The sequence below is a fragment of the Salmo trutta genome, chromosome 5 (assembly GCF_901001165.1).
Source record: "Salmo trutta chromosome 5, fSalTru1.1, whole genome shotgun sequence".
Taxonomy (NCBI): Eukaryota; Metazoa; Chordata; class Actinopteri; order Salmoniformes; family Salmonidae; genus Salmo; species Salmo trutta.
The window spans coordinates 19,792,636-19,810,499 of record NC_042961.1 but is presented as its reverse complement, the minus strand read 5'-3'; the positions used below and the strand labels follow the sequence as shown (position 1 = coordinate 19,810,499).

The 17,864-nt window shown below is 41.9% G+C and overlaps 1 protein-coding gene across 11 annotated transcripts in view; it reads left to right on the top strand.

The window, feature by feature from the left end:
* zswim8 (zinc finger, SWIM-type containing 8) overlaps nucleotides 1-17,864 on the top strand; it is a 42,154-nt gene that overhangs the window by 2,449 nt on the left and 21,841 nt on the right. For all 11 annotated transcript variants that reach the window (XM_029752846.1, XM_029752837.1, XM_029752844.1 and 8 more), the window contains 2 exons: nucleotides 12,598-12,751; nucleotides 16,799-16,893. In XM_029752846.1, the coding sequence (XP_029608706.1) occupies nucleotides 12,598-12,751; nucleotides 16,799-16,893 (249 nt within the window). The remainder of the gene's footprint in view (nucleotides 1-12,597; nucleotides 12,752-16,798; nucleotides 16,894-17,864) is intronic.

Genomic DNA, 17,864 nt, shown 5'->3' with positions numbered 1-17,864 from the left:
GATGTCATTGATGTGATAACCCCTTATTTTTTTTAGCAGAATAGTTTCCATAATACTTGCATCATGTCACTTGTTTCTACACCCACCCTCCCATCAACCTCAGGTCTACATTATCCCCATAGCCTATTATTGATTTCATACTTTCTCTACCAAAGCAGATAAGGTTGTAAAGGCTAAGTGTAACTTTGGTTTCATTGAGGATAGTGGCATTGGAGTATCGAACACCATTTGAGTCAGTAGACGTCTCGTTAATTTCACGTGTCAAATAACACTATTTGATGCGTCAAATAAGACTATTGACTAATTAGGATTTGGATATGACTGCACGTCACATACATACATTTTTGTTACGTAGTGGTAAAACTATCATTCATATGTCACAGTGATTCGCTAGTTTGGGGGACAACAGGGCTATGTAGCTGGCTATCTTGTTTAGTTCGTTGTCTTATTTTCATGAACTGAAGTTTGATTTCAGTAGGAGAACAACAAGTTGCTTCCTAATAGTCACATGGATTCCTAAATATTGAGAATGACTGCAATTTCTGGTCATTGTTTTTAGACTGGTTGCATTGGTGCTAGCTTCCCCAGAAGTTGCTAAAAGCATCTGTAACAAAGCTATTTGTGAGTGACTTTGTCATACTACAAACAAAAGTCAACGTATTAGGGAGATGGCCTACCTCCAGTCTCCAAACTGTCATGGAGGTTGACAAATTGCTTGATTATTATTCTGTATTTTGACAAGGATGAATCAGGTGCAACTGATTGGGCTGTGAGGATGAATCAGGTGCAACTGATTGGGCTGTGAGGTTGAATCAGGTGCAACTGATTGGGCTGTGAGGTTGAATCAGGTGCAACTGATTGGGCTGTGAGGTTGAATCAGGTGCAACTGATTGGGCTGTGAGGTTGAATCAGGTGCAACTGATTGGGCTGTGAGGTTGAATCAGGTGCAACTGATTGGGCTGTGAGGTTGAATCAGGTGCAACTGATTGGGCTGTGAGGTTGAATCAGGTGCAACTGATTGGGCTGTGAGGATGAATCAGGTGCAACTGATTGGGCTGTGAGGATGAATCAGGTGCAACTGATTGGGCTGTGGCTGGCTAGCAGCAGCAGCAGGCCCACGATAATTTCTCTCCTGCCTCTGGGATGGCTGCATGACGGGGAAAATGTTGGACTACTTAGCTAACATTTTAGATCCTGCTCGTTTGATCCTGCTCTTATTTCAAATGCTTACACAGTCGTTTTCCCATTTAACCGAACAAATTATTGCTTATTAACAACGCGGTATTGCAAACACATCAATACTGGCCTCAGAAGTTATACAGCTGCACCATTGAGAGCATCCTGACTGGTTGCATCACCGCTTGGTATGGCATCTGCTTGGCATCCGACCGCAAGGCGCTACAGAGGGTTTTGCTTACGCCCCAGTACATCACTGGGGCTAAGCTTCTTGCCAGCCAGGACCTCTATAACAGGCGCTGTCAGAGGAAGGCCCTAAAAATTGTCAGACTCCAGCGACCCAAGTCATAGACTGCTCTCTCTGCTACCACACGGCAAGCGGTACCAAGTCTAGGTCCAAAAGCCTCCAGCTTCTACCCCAAGCCATAACACTGCTAAACAGTTAATCAAATGGCTACCTGGACTATTTGCATTGACCTTCTTTTTTTAATGCTGCTGTTAATTGCTGTTTATTATCTATGCATAGTCACTTTACCCCTGCTTACATGTAGATATTACCTCAATTAACTCGACTAACAAGTACCCCAGCACATTGACTCAATACCAGTTCCCCCTGTATATAGCCTTGTAATTGTTAGTTTGTTTATTTTTTTGCAAATATTTTCTTACTTACACACAAAATAACTACATTGTTGGTTAACCTGTAATATTTGGAATTTGATTTCTGTGTGCTTGTTTCTTTGCTTGTTTATGTTTTATTTCTTTACAGCCTTGACAGTGCTACTGACCGCATTGGCAGCGCTTGGCTTCCGCATGAAAATCACATTTTGTTATTTGACGTGTTAATTTTGTCATGTAAAGACCTGAACGGCCTAACATATTGAATGGACCTAAATCAGTCCTAGATTTCTGAACTGCCTGGCTGAACAACACTATCATCTGAAGCCGTGGAAGACCATCGCCCAAGGCCTGCCAGATCTGTACATTTTTGTTTGTTTTTACAGCGTCTTTAAGATTGTCTCTCTAATGAAAAGCGCTATATGAAATAAATATATTATTATTTGTAAGGCTGGCCAGCCTGGCTGTTCTTGTAGAGTTGTACACTGTGTGTGTGTGTGTGTGTGTGTGTGTGTGTGTGTGTGTGTGGGTGGGGGGGGGGTGCTGGAGTAGCTCACTCAGCTGAAAGCTCAAAGTCGGCCTTTGGAGGGAAGCTGGGAAGGGACAAACGGAGCGCCAACCCATGTGGGTTGTTCAAGCAAGTGAGGAACCGGTGTGGGAGAACCTATTTATTAGAAGTCTCATCTGGGGGAGTTTGGGGGAGGGTGTGTGTGCGGTCAGGCATGTTTGTTTGGGTTTAAGGAGTGGTGGGGGAAGGGCTGAGTGGAGTCAGCTGTGGACTGTATAGAGGGCTTTGTCTTGTGCAGGTCATTTACTTCAGAGCTGGGGATTGTGGTTTAGCAATACAAACCCACATTTTATGAATCTACATATTGCTGCTGATCTTGCACAAAAGAGCTGCCAAACCTCAAAACCCTCCCATCTAAAGTCAGTCAAATCCCCCCAAAAGTAAGATCAGTAAAATAGATTTTACTGAAAGTTCCCCCCTTGAAGGCTAGCCCATATCTCTCCATCTCCATTGCTCAAAATGTAGGGCATGTTAAAGGTTAGGGTTTTGGTTAGGCCCTATGAATCTGTTGGCTCTGATCTTTCTTCCATAACCACAGACTAATGGGCATGTGTGTGAGCAGCAGTCCTTCACTTTTACACCGCTCTATGATGGAACAGCTGTTTGAGCGTGCCCCCCTGTCCCGCTCTCTCCCGATTGGTCAGTCAGGAGTTAGTCACTGTAACTGGCAGTGGCTGGACCCTCTTACTCCCTCCTCGCTGCTGTTACTGCCATCCTCCTACTCTTTCTCTCTATCCCTCTCTCCCTCTATCCTTCCTATTTGTAGCCTCCAAGGGACAGGTGGGGACTGGGGAGCAAGTGTTTATAGAGATGTAAATCACCTGGGTCTGCTCCCTCCATGGGGTTTCTCCCTGTTTGTCAAGCATGAAAAGCTCCAGCCTAGCATCTAATGCCATAGAATTCACACAACTTCCTTGGGCCCAAGCCAATAGAAACATACCTTTATTTTCCCACTATTTGTAACACAATAACACCAGTAGCTCAATTCAAATAGCCTGGATAAATATTTATTGTTCAGCGATTTGTTTTTCTGTTATAGGTTCCTGTAACTTAAACTAAAACAGTTGCTAACACTGCTCTTGTGGTGGGTGAATTCATGAGGTGTGAAGATGGCAGTGTGGGTGGAATAGCTCTGGTGGCAATACAATACCTACCAGACCTGGGTTGAAATACATGTGTATTTGTTATTGAAATACAGTACTTATTTTCTGTGTATTTTAGTATTTTCAAATAATGTGTCCCAAACCCGACTCAACTATTTCTATTGGAAGTATTTGAAAGTGTTTTCAAAATAATTTCCAATAAATAGCCTACTATTTGAAAGTATTTTCAAATTCTTATTTCAAATACTATTTTAAAATAACTGGGTTAAATGCATGGGAGTGTATTTGAGTCTGTGTATTTTCAGATACTTTCCAGTTGTATTTCCAAATTTATTCCAATATTCAACGACTTTTCTTTTCAAATAAAAAATATTTACATACTTACTTCCAAATGTCTTTGAAAGTAATTGAAATACTACGGCTGGGAATTGCCAGGGACCTAATGGTATGATATTATCATGATACTTAGGTGCCGATACGATATGTATTGCAGTTCGTTACTATGATTTTATTGTGATTTGATGTTCCAAACATTTTGCTCACTATGTCTGCTGCAGAGATGAGAGAGCATGAGAAAAAAAGTTTTTATCAGTCAGGGAAATAAAAGTGCTGAAAACATGTTGGCTCACTATTTTTGGTGCAGGTACAGCCTGACTAGCGCTAGGTACAGTAACAAATTGTTTTTGTTTTTACAAATCAATACTTAGAGTCAAATATCATTGAAATGCCCTAAATAGTAATAAAAACCTGCCAGTTTGGGTCCTGGATGCTGATTAGCGGAAACTGCATTCCAACCGTGTGTTCAGTGCCTTCAGAAAGTATTCACACCCCTTGACCTTTTCCACATTTTGTTGTTACAGCCTGCATTTAAAATGGATTAAATTGAGTTTTTTTGTCACTGGCCTACACACAATACCACAATGTCAAAGTGAATTTTTTTTTTGTTGAAATGAATACAAAATGAAAAGCTGAAATGTCTTGAGTCAATAAGTATTCAAACCCTTTTATGGCAAACCTAAATGCATTCAGGAGTAAACATGTGCTTAAGAAGTTGCATTGACTCACTCTGTGTGCAATAATAGTGTACCATGATTTTTGAATGAGATACTACCTTGCAGAGATACTACCTTATCTCTGTACCCTGCACATACAATTATCTGTAAGGTCCCTTAGTCGAGCAGTGAATTTCAAACACAGATTTAACCCAAAAGATACGGCAGGGAGGTTTTCCAATGCCTCAGAAGGGCATGTATTGGAAATGGGTCAAATAAAAAAGCAGACATTGAATATCCCTTTGAGCATGCTAAAGTTATTAATTCAACTTTGGGTGGTGTATCAATACACCCAGTCACTACAAATATACAGGCATCCTTCCTAACTCAGTTGCCAGAGAGGAAGGAAACCGCTCAGGGATTTCACCGTGAGGCCAATGGTGACTTTAAAACAGAGTTGCATGGCTGTGATGGGAGAGAACAGGATGGATCAACAACATTGTGGTTACTTCACAATACTAACCTAATTGACAGAGTGAAAAGAAGGAAGCCTGACAGAACAAAAATATTTGAAAACATGCATCCTGTTTGCAATAAGGCACTAAATAATGCCTTGTTGTCCTGAATACAAAGTGTTTGGTTTGGTCCAAATCCAATACAACAGATTACTGAGTACCACACTCCATATTTTCAAGCATAGTGGTGGTTACATCATGTTATATGTATGCTTGTAATCTTTAACGACTGGGGAGTTTTAAGGATTAAAAAAGAAAGTGGTGCTAAGCACAGGCAAAATTCTAGAGGAAACCCCGGTTCAGACACTGAAAGGTGAATTCAACTTTTAGCAGGACAATAACCAAAAACACAAGGCCAAATCTACACTGGAGTTGCTTACCATGAAGACAGTGAATGTTTCTGAGTGGCCAAGTTTCAGTTTCGACTTGACTTAAATTGGCTTGAAAATCTATGGCAAGACATAAATGGTTGTCTAGCAATGATCAACAACCCATTTGACGGAGCTTGAAGAATTCTTGAAAAAAATAATGGCCAAATATTGTTACAATCCAGGTGTGCAAAGCTCTTAGAGACTTACCTAGAAATACTCATAGCTGTAATCACTGCCAATGGTGATTCTAACATGTATTGACTCAAGGGTGTGAATTCTTGTGTAAATTAAATTTGATCTGTATTTCATTTGAAATATGCTTGATTTTTTTTTGTTATTATTGGGTATTTTGTGTGTGTGTGCGTGCGTGCGTGTATGGGTGAGAGAAAATATAGTTAATCCATTTTGAATTCAGGCTGTAACACAACAAAATGTGGTATAAGTCAAGGGGAAGGAATACTTTCTGAAGGCACTGCATATCAGACAACATACCACGGTATGAGTCAACTACTTGTTTACTGTTCTATTTATGTTGGTAACCAGTTTATAATGGCAATAAGGTACCTCAAGGGTTTGTGGTATATGGCCAAAATACCACCGCTAAGAGCTGTATTCAGGCAGTACCCAAGTCTGATACCTACTATTGAGCCCTTTGGTCCTACATGCCTCTCTCCATGAAAACCAAGGTGTAGCCCCCATACCCTGCTATGTTAGGAGAGGAAACGAGGACAGAGTGTCAGCTGAGGGTCAGGGCTTTGTCTTGGGTGTGTAGTGGTGGTGTGCTCGGCCTGTGCTGGGCCTCAGCTTATTTTCTAATCTGAAGAGAGTGTCATCACTAATGTTTTCTGCAATTGTTTGAGGAACAATAAAAAAAATTGTGCATCATCCTGACAGAGGAGTCATATCCTGACAACTTGTTTTGTTATATTGTGTATTGTGCATACCTAGCCTCACGAATTCCGTTCTTTCAACAACAACAAAAATCTGAAATGTATTTGTCAGATGTAACAATACATTTTTATTCTTGGACTAAGCCTACACTATTACTATTCTTGCAACGGTCATCGAAATTGTTAAGGTTTTAAAAATTCTAATAAATGCAACAGTTGGACAATGGATGAAGATTCTCCAAACTTTTTATTTTTATAATTCGACAGAAATTAACTGAATTACAGCATATAAAACATTTTACTGGCAAGGACAAGTAATCGATGGAGTTCAGGCATTGTGGTGGGAATTCATATATACATTTTATTATTGTATCAGGTAGGCTTGGGCGATATACCGTATACCGGGGTTTTTCGAAATACTGATGCTATGATATTCAATACCGCATGCACCCCTGTGGGCTGCGGGGATGCGTGCTACGCCACTGTGTATAACTAAGTTAAGTATAACTATAAGAAACCTAAGATGTGTCATAATTTATATCTTGCTCAGGGCTCCAAGCTATGCATTTGGTTTGCTAACTTGCTAGCTAAGTGGCTAGATGTCAAGATCAAGCTTCTTGGTTACATCAGAGACATGAAAATCTGGATGCTACACAACCCTAGTATCGGGTATTTTTGTAATGTTTTGGGTTAAAATAAAAACTATTTATGTGGGTTGATTTGCATAAATACAATGGGTGTATTTGCATATATATAAAAAAATGAACATAAATGGGTGTAATAGGGCTGCAACCACCAAACACTTGCTCTGTCTAACCTACCTGCACTCACCTGCGCTGTCTAGACTGCCTCAATAATTACGGTTGTCACGTTCTCTTGCATAATGCAACAAGTGTGCCAAAAGCAGGATACCCTCGGATTAAAAGTCAACACGGTTGGCTCTTTCACCTATCAATCAAATGTATTTATAAAGCCCTTTTTACATCTGCAGATGTCACAAAGTGCTATACAGAAAGTCAGCCTAAAACCCCAAACAGCAAGTAATGCAGATGTTAGAAGCAGGGTGGCTAGGAAAAACTCCCTAGGAAGGCAGAAACTTAGAGGAACCAGGCTCTGAGGGGTGGCCAGTCCTCTTCTGGCTGGGCCGGGTAGAGATTACATAGCCATTTTAAGGCCAGATTGTTCTTCAAGATGTTCAAACGTTCATAGATGGGTCAAATAATAATCACAGTGGTTGTAGAGGGTGCAGCAGGTCAGTACCTTAGGAGTAATTGTCAGATGGCTTTTCATTACCGAGCATTCACAGGTCGAGACAGCAGGTGCGAGAGAGAGAGAGAGTCGAAAACAGCAGGTCCGAGACAAGGTAGCACGTCCGGTGAACAGGTCAGGGTTCCTTAGCCGCAGGCAGAATAGTTGAAACTGGAGCAGCAGCACAACCAGGTGGACTGAGGACAGCCAGGAGTCATCAGGCCAGGTAGTCATGAGGTATGATCCTAATGCTGAGGTCCTCCGGGAGGGGTGGGAGAGAAGGAGAATTAGAGGGAGCTTACTTAAATTCTCACAGGAAACTAGATACAGACTGACCCTATTGCAGCATATATGCTGGAGACTGAGACGGGTGGGTCGGGGGACGCTGTGGCCCTGTCCGACGATACCCCCGGACAGGGCCAACAGGCAAGATATAACCCCACCCACTTTGCCAAAGCACAGCCCCCACACCACTAGTGGGATATCAACAGACCACCAACGTACTACCCTGAGACAAGGCTGAGTTTAGCCCACGAAGATCTCCTCCACCGTACGAGCCCGAGGGGGGGCGCAAAACCGGAAAGGAAGATCAAGTCTGTGACTCAACCCACTGAAGTGACGCACCCCTCCTAGGGACTGCATGGACGAGCACTAGTAAGCCAGTGACTCAGCCACCGTAATAGGGTCAGAGGCAGAGAATCCCAGTGGAAAGGGAGGGGAGCCAGCTAGGCAGACAGCAAGGGCGGTTCGTTGCTCCAGTGCCTTGCCGTTCGCCTTCGCACCCCTGGGCCAGACTACACTCAATAGTAGGACCTACTGAAGAGATGAGTCTTCAGTAAAGACTAAAAGGTCGAGACCGAGTCTGCGTCTCTCACATGGATAGGCAGATCATTCCATAAAAATGTAGCTCTATAGGAGAAAGCCCTGCCTCCAGCTGTTTGCATTTTACATGGTCTGCGAGATCAGATATCACTTTAGTCCAAGTGTTCATTTTTTGAAGTTGCTTTAATTTCAGCGCATCTCATTTGTAAACATTTCAACTGTATTAAATTATATTTTTTTGTGGAATTTACTTTTTTTAAACACCCATCAAAATAAAGTTATCTACAGTTGAAGTCGGAAGTTTACATACACCTTAGCCAAATACATTTAAACTCAGCTTTTCACAATTCCTGACATTTAATCCTAGTCAAAATTCCCTGTCTTAGGTCAGTTAGGATCACCACTTTATTTTAAGAATGTGCAATGTCAGAATAATAGTAGAGTGATTTATTTCAGCTTTTATTCCTTTCATCACATACCCAGTGGGTCAGAGGTTTACATGCACTCAATTAGTATTTGGTAGCATTGCCTTTCAATTGTTTAACTTGGGTCAAATGTTTCAGATAGCCTTCCACAAGCTTCCCACAATAAGTTGGGTGAATTTTGGCCCATTCCTCCTGACAGAGCTGGTGTAACTGAGTCAGGTTTGTAGGCCTCCTTGCTCGCACACGCTTTTTCAGTTCTGCCCACAAATTTTCTATTGGATTGAGGTCAGGGCTTTGTGATGGCCACTCCAATACCTTGACTTTGTTGTCCTTAAGCCATTTTGCCACAACTTTGGAAGTATGCTTGGGGTCATTGTCAATTTGGAAGACCCATTTCAAGACCCAAGACAAACATTTCCATGGTCGTAACGGGAAAAAATGAGAGGCACAAGTAAGAGTATGAAAGCAATCAATCCAGCGAGATTTAAGTGACAAGTGGATTTTTGCACCCCTCAAACACATGAACTAGATGGCTGAAAAAGACATCCTCAGGTGGGTGGAGCATGCGGTTGTTGGATGGATTGCAGTGCCGTTGCCTCATGAGTTTTTCATTAGCATATGTCTCCCTGATTAATTAGATTGCAATGGCAATTCAGTTATTACTGATGAAGATTTATATTTGCACATTTTATGGAAGGTGGCTGTACTTATTGTTTTTTAATTGTCAGCTCTGCAGTCCAAGCCAGCTGGAAAGGGCGCTGTTTCTGGGTAGGCCTACAGTACCAGTCAAAAGTTTGGACACACGTGCTCATTTATTGGTTTTTCTTTATTTTACTATTTTCTACACAAAACTATGAATTAACACATATGGAATCATGTTTATATTTATATTTTACATTCTGCAAAGTAGCCACCCTTTGCCTTGATGACAGCTTTGCACAGTCTTGGCATTCTCTCAACCAGCTTCACCTGGGATGCTTTTCCAACAGTCTTGAAGGAATTCCCACATGCTGAGCACTTGTTGGCTGCTTTCCTTCACTCTGTGGTCCAACTCATTCCAAACCATCTCAATGGGTTGAGGTCAGGTGATTGTGGAGGCCAGGTCATCTGATGCAGCAGTCCATCACTGTCCTTCTTGCTCAAACAGCCCTTACACAGCCTGGAGGTGTGTTTTGGGTCATTGTCCTGTTAAAACAAATTATATTCCCACTAAGCGCAAACCAGATGGGATGGCGCATCGCGGCAGAATGCTGTGGTGGCCATGCTGGTTAAGTGTGCCTTGAATTCTAAATAAATCAATGACAGTGTCACCAGCAAAGCATCCCCACACCACCTCCTCCATGCTTAACGGTAGGAACCACACATGCTGAGATCATCCGTTTACCTACTCTGTGTCTCACAAAGACACAGCGGTTAGAACCAAAAATCTAAAATTTGGACTCATCAGACCAAAGGACAGATTTCCACCGGTCTAATGTCCATTGCTCATGTTTCTTGGCCCAAGGAAATCGCTTCTTATTGATGTCCTTTTAGTAGTGGTTTCTTTGCAGCAATTCGACCATGTAGGCCTGATTTCACATTTCTCAACATCAACTGTTCAGAAGAGACTGTCTGTTACTTGAACTCGGTGAAGCATTTATTTGGGCTGCAATCTGAGGCTGGTAACTCTAATGAACTTATTCTCTGCAGCAGAGGTAACTCTGTGTCTTCCTTTCCTGTGGCGGTCCTCGTAGCGCTTGATGATTTTTCGACTGCACTTGAAACTTTCAAATTTCTTGACATTTTCCAGATTGACTGACCTTCATGTCTTAAAGTAATGAAGGACTGTTGTTTCTCTTTTGAGCTGTTCTTGCCATAATATGGACTTAGCCCTATTTGGTAAAATACCATCTTCTGTATACAACCCTTACCTTGTCACAATACAAATGATTGGCTCAAACGCATTCAGAAGGAAAGAAATTCCACATTCAGTTTTAACAAGGCACACCTGTTAATTGAAATGCATTCCAGGTGACTACCTCATGAAGCTGGTTGAGATAATGCAAAGGGTGGCTACTTTGAAGAATCTCAAATTTGTTTAACACTTTGGTGACTTCATGATTCCATATGTGTTATTTCATAGTTTTGATGTCTTCACTATTATTATACAATGTAGAACATAGTAAAAATAAAGAAAAACCGTTGAATGAGTAGGTGTGTCCAAACTTTTGACTGGTACGGTATATGTTTGTAGTGCGTTTTTATTTTATTTTTAGAGTCTCGTTGTTGTAGCTGTTGAAGCATGCTTTATCTGGAGAAGGGGTGGTGTGGGTTCAGGACCCCTCAGGAAACCTAGACTCTTCCTTGGCTGACAGGACATTGCCTGGCTACCCAGACTCCTTGCTTCGGCCAAACGCTACGCCACGCCCACGGAAGTAAGTTTATTCTCCACAATGTGTCTGGATCTGAGTACCTCCCTGAACGTTCACCAAATGCGAACACATTTGGGGCCGTCTGATTGGTCCAGAAACCAATGGGTTGGGCCAATGCCAAGACACGTGGGTAAAGCGGTGGTTTAAAAATGTATCATTGGCTTTGATACTCTTGATTGGTTAGAGACGATCCAATCGCTGATGTACAGTGCCCCTCGTCTCCACAAACAACTTCAATGATTGCAGTCTCAGACGTAAAGTATGTAGTGAACGGCAGCAGCGGAATCATTTAGTGTGAGCCATCAGGCTAGACAGGATAGGCTCCTGAAGGGGTTACAGGTTTGGCAGCTGTCCTGCTCTCTGATGACGAAGACCAAGGGAGCTTTAAAGTCCTAAGTAGGTCCAGTAGGTTTTCCTGACCACGTGACATGACTTGTAACGGGACGGCAGAGTATTTCCTCCAACTAAGGCTGATGGTTTTTCCTGGTCAGGCCCATTAGTTGAGTGTGGAGACTTGCACCAAGGCAATGTTTTTGTCAACCGGTCAAAATAGTTGACTAGGTTTACCATGGCTTCTGACCATGTGAACCACAGCCATCACAGTTGTTGACATTATTCAGACTGCTTTCTTTCCTCATATTGTTGATGGCAGGACAAGTGAGCCTGGAAACAGGTCTGTGTTTGTAAAGTTAGAGACCCATATTTTTCGTGGCAGCCCTCATTGTCCTCAACACGAGTTCGGTGTATCGCTAACTCTACACTTTACAAAGCATACACACTCCCCAGTTTCTCTCTAGTGTCTCTCTCTTTCTGTCTTATACACAACACACACACTTACGGCCGAGAACCATAGAGCATGTTAGGGCGATGAAACAAGAGCCCCATTCATTTTCAATGGAAGCGAAGTGGGTGGTTGGGCGATGCAAGCATGGCGAGGGAGCGTTAACAGGGCAGGACCTAAGTTGTGGAAAGCTGAACTTTATGCAAATACATTGCGATATCGCGGCTGCGCTTGACCAATCGAAGCACACTATAGCTTCCAGCCGCTACTGGATTGGCCGTTGATGCCTCCACATGAGGGTGAAGCTAGCGTGGCTATCCAAATTTCACGTTAATAGTGGATCCCTACTGTTACACACACCAGCACCCTTTTGTTTGTTCACCTTCTTCCAGCCGTGTGGTGTGTTTGGGTGAACCCTTGGGAGCAGAGCACAAAATGAATTACCATTGTAACATAGGGACACAGTAGAGTTCTGTTTTATTCTGTCTTACATGCATTTTTACACACATTCCCTCTGGCACACTTTCACTCACTCACTCATTCACTCACTCACTCAATGTTTGGTTCTCTCTCTCTCTCTCTCTCTCTCTCTCTCTCTCTCTCTCTCTCTCTCTCTCTCTCTCTCTCTCTCTCTCTCTCTCTCTCTCTCTCTCTCTCTCTCTCTGTGTGTCTGTTAGATGGTCAGGTCATCCCTCTGGTGGAGCTATCAGCCAAGCAGGTGGCATTCCACATCCCGTTTGAGGTGGTGGAGAAGGTCTACCCTCCTGTCCCCGAGCAGCTGCAGCTCCGCATTGCCTACTGGAGCTTCCCAGAGAACGAGGAGGACATCCGGTGAGGCTGGATACACACGCACACGTTTGTTTTCCTATCCTTGTGGGGACCATAACATTTATTCCAATTCAAAATCCTATTTTCCTTAACCGCTATTTCCTAAACCTAACCCCAATTATAACCCTAAAGTCTAAAATAGCATTTTTCCTTGTGGGGACTGGCGAAATGTCCCTACTTGTCAACATTTTACTTGTTTTACTATCCTTGTGAGGACTTCTGTAACTCACAAGGATATTAAAACCAAACTGTACACGCGCTCTGAAGTCTATCTGAGATCGTCTCAGATTTCCATAATATGTTCACAGTTATCTGGAGACACACTGATCTTTGTGGGATTGTTGTTAAAGGTCCAATGCAACGGTTTTTATCTCAATATCAAATTATTTCTGGGTAACAATTACTGTGATTGTTTTAAATTAAAGTTGTCAACAAGAAAAAGCTTTTTAGCACAGGGCAATTCTCAAGTAAGAATTTTGCTAGGACTGTCTGGGAGTAGTCTAAATGAGGGGGAAAAGTGAAAATAAGTTGTTATTGGCAGAGGTTTGGAACTCTTTCTTATTTGTCTAACTAATTTACCGCATGGTGATATCAACATAGTTTTGGCTTTCTATCCCACCAAAACAGGCTGAAATTTCAGCCAGTCTTTTCAAACAGCTCTTACACTAAAAGGGCATTATCTTATTTTTCACAGTTATTATTCCAACCTCATAGTGTGGAAATATGTATAAAACATAAAATAACATTTTGGACTGCACTGGGCCTTTAAAACTCTTTAGGGATAGGGGGCAGCATTGGGAAGTTTGGATGAAAAGCGTGCCCAGAGTTAACTGCCTGTTACTCAGGCCCAGAAGCTAGAATATGCATATAATTAGATTTGGATAGAAAACACTCTCTAAAGTTTCCAAAACTGTTAAAATAATTTATTTAACTAGGCAAGTCAGTTAAGAACACATTCTTATTTTCAATGATGGCCTAGGAATGGTGGGTTAACTGCCTTGTTCAGGGGCAGAAAGACAGATTTTTACCTTGTCAGCTCAGGGATTCAATCTTGCAACCTTAAGGTTAACTAGTCCAACGCTCTAACCACCTGCTTTACATTGCACTCCACGAGGTTACGTGAATGCAGTAAGAAGCTAAGGTAAGTTGCTAGCTAGCATTAATCTTATCTTATAAAAAACAATCAATCAATCATAATCACTAGTTAACTACACATGGTTGATGATATTACTAGGTTATCTAGCCTGTCCTGCGTTGCATATAATCGCTTAGGTACACGTTGCTCCAACCATAAACATCAATGCCTTTCTTAAAATCAATACACAAGTATATATTTTTAAACCTGCATATTTAGTTAATATTGCCTGCTAACATGAATTTCTTTTAACTAGGGAAAATGTGTCACTTCTCTTGCAAACAGAGTCAGGGTATATGCAGCAGTTTGGGCCGCCTGGCTCGTTGCGAACTGTGAAGACTATTTCTTCCTATCAAAGACTGCCGACTTCGCCAAACGGGGATGATTTAACAAAAGCGCATTTGCGAAAAAAGCACAATCGTTGCACGACTGTACCTAACCATAAACATCAATGCCTTTCTTAAAATCAATACACAGAAGTATATATTTTTAAACCTGCATATTTAGCTAAATGAAATCCAGGTTAGCAGGCAATATTAACCAGGTGAAATTGTCATTTTGCGTTCATTGCACGCAGTCAGGGTATATGCAACACTTTGGGTAATTTGTCAGAATCTTACGTAATTATCACATAACACTGAAGGTTGTGCAATGTAACAGGAATAATGTTTTGTTTTCGAGATGATAGTTTCCGGATTCGACCATATTAATGACCTAAGGCTCCTGTTTCTGTGTGTTATTATGTTATAATTAAGTCTATGATTTGATGAGCAGTCTGACTGAGCGGTGGTAGGCAGCAGCAGGCTCGTAAGCATTCATTCAAAATAGCACTTTCGTGCGTTTTGCCAGCAGCCCTTCGCAATGCATTGCGCTGTTTATGACTTCAAGCCTGTCAACTCCTGAGATTAGGCTGGTGTAACCGATGTGAAATGGCTAGCTAGTTAGCCGGGTGCGCGCTAATAGCGTTTCAAACATCACTCGCTCTGAGACTTGGAGTAGTTTTTTCCCTTCCTCTACATGGGTAACGCTGCTTCGAGGGTGGCTGTTGTCGATGTGTTCCTGGTTCGAGCCCAGGTAGGAGCGAGGAGAGGGACGGGAGCTATACTGTTACACTGGCAATACTAAAGTGGCTATAAGAACATTCAATAGTCAAAGGTATATGAAATACAAATCGTATAGAGAGAAATAATCCTATAATTCCTATAATAACTACAACCTAAAACATCTTACCTGGGAATATTGAAGACTCATGTTAAAAGGAACCACCAGCTTTCATATGTTCAGAGCAAGGAACTTAAACGTTAGCTTTTTTACATGGCACATATTGTACTTTTACTTTCTTCTCCAACACTTTGTTTTTGCATTATTTAAATCAAATTGAACATGTTTCATTATTTATTTGAGGCTAAATTGATTTTATTGATGTATTATATTAAGTTAAAATAAGTTCATTCAGTATTGTTGTAATTGTCATTATTACAAATAAATAAATAAAAAATTGGCCGATTTAATCAACACTTTTTTTTGGTCCTCCGATAATCCGTATCTGTATCGGCGTTGGAAAATCATAATCGGTCGACCTCTACTCTAAGCAGATGGCCCAGGTGAATGCCTTTTAGTTTAGTCACGCGTGTGGCTGTGAGCGCGAGCTCCGTTCCCTTTCCTTTCTAATGAAAACAGTATTGTCCGGTTGAAACATTATTGAATATTTATGATAAAAACACCCTAACACCTATGTTTCTACGAACTCAAATTGAACTTTTTTTGACTTTTCGTCTAGACTTTGTGCCCCCGCTTTGTATTTGGATTACTGGACTAAACGCGCGAACAAAAAGGAGGTATTTGGACATAAAGATGAACTTTATCGAACAAAACAAACATTTATTGTCTAACATGGAGACCTGGGAGTGCCATCAGATGAAGATCATCAAAGGTTAGTGATTCATTTTAATGCTATTTCTGACTTTTGTGACACCTCTCCTTGGTTGGAAAATGGCTGTATGGTTTTTGTGGCTAGGCGCTGACCTAACATAATCGCATGGTGTGCTTTCACCGTAAAGCCTTTTTGAAATCGGACGCAGCGGCTGGATTAACAAGAAGTGTATCTTTAATCGTATGTATAACACTTGTATCTTATATCAATGTTTATGATGAGTATTTCTGTAATTTGATGTGGCTCTGTATTTTCACCGGATGTTTGTTTGAGACAATGCATTTCTGAACATAACACGCCAATTTCAAATGAGGTTTTGGACATAAAGATTAACTTTATCGAACAAAACAAACATTTATTGTCTAACATGGAGTCCTGGGAGTGCCACCAGATGAAGATCATCAAAGGTTAGTGATTAGTTTTAACGCTATTTCTGACTTTTGTGACACCTCTCCTTGGCTGGAAAATGTCTGTTTTTTTTGTGGCGCTGACCTAACATAATCGCACGGTGTGCTTTCACCGTAAAGCCTTTTTGAAATCGGACACTGTGGTTGGATTAACGATAAGTTTATCTTTAAAATGGTGTATAATACTTGTATGTTTGAGGAATTTTAAGTATGATATTTCTGTGGTTTGAATTTGTCGCCTTGCAATTTCACTGGCTGAAGGCCAGGTGTTCCGCTAGCGGAACCCCCTTCCCAGAAATGTTAAAGCATGACAAGGAAATGAAATGGCATGAGGCTTTATTGTACATCGTACTCTCTTTGTTTTGGAATCCCATTCCATTTCAGCTTATCAGACACCCACTCATTTACAATTACGAAATCAACTCAGAACATTCACTCATGCCAAATACTGGGGACCACTCACACATTATACAAATAGCTAGCACAACTTCAGAAGGGACATAGTGTTTGGAGAATTGAATGTATCTTTTTTTGTTCTCTGATCTCATCCCCTCTCTGTGGTTCTCCCTCTGCAGGCTGTACTCGTGTCTGGCTAACGGCAGCCCTGATGAGTTCCAGCGAGGGGAGCAGCTGTACAGGATGAGGGCTGTAAAAGACCCTCTGCAGATAGGTGAGCCCTGAGCAGTGTTTTTCACCTAATTCCACCACAGCTCTAAGACAACAGCAGCACAGAAGGCTGAACTCTCCAAACCTCCAACAAACCTCCATAAAGTTGTCCTGGTCACATATTGGCTAGGCTTGTTCCACAGCCCCACACTCTCTCTGTGCTTTGGGCTTCAAAAACTAGTTGTGCGTTTATCGAGTTGAACATTTATCCCAGGTCAGATGCTGTTTTCACCTCAGTTGCGTTGGAATCCGGGTGGAGCCTCTGCATTTCTCTGCTCATCCCAGATGACTGGATTAGAGCAGCCGGTCAGGGAGGCAGGCAGGATGTGTGGGGATTACATGTGCTTTAATGGTCCTGACGGAGCCTCACTCACCAGCTCTAACAGATAGAGCTCAGTCCGCGCCACACCACTCTCACCCCTCATCACTAGGGCTTAGAGTTTTCCTGACCCTGTGACACGACAACCTCTGCGCACTACTCTGGTGGTGATAGGCTACGACTAGGACCCAGAGGTTTTCCCGGTCAGGGTATGTGGCCAAATTTATCACTGATCATTCGCCATTGAGTTTGCCAACCCTCAGTTCATTACTAGAAAGAGAACTTGATGTAGCGTAATCGTGTAGGAATGTTGCTGTTGTACTGTGCCATTTAAGATATTTCCTAGGTCAATGAATGAAGCCACAGGGGTGAAATATAGTGCATAGACCTGCTATTACATGGACCACTTCAATGGGCACAGCACCTAGGATTAACTACAGGCCAAGCAGCCTGCCTGAAATCCACTGAGCATTCTACATAATGATTGGGTTACTCATCCATTACACTCAACATCACTGAGATGCCAGCTAGGATCAGAAAGTGTTGCAGTGAAATGCCCCTTTTTGCACTGCTCAACGGTGGCTTGGTGATTAATGCTTGTAAGTTATGTTAAAGAGAATTCTAGGTAGCTGAAAGCAGATATTTAGAGATGTAAC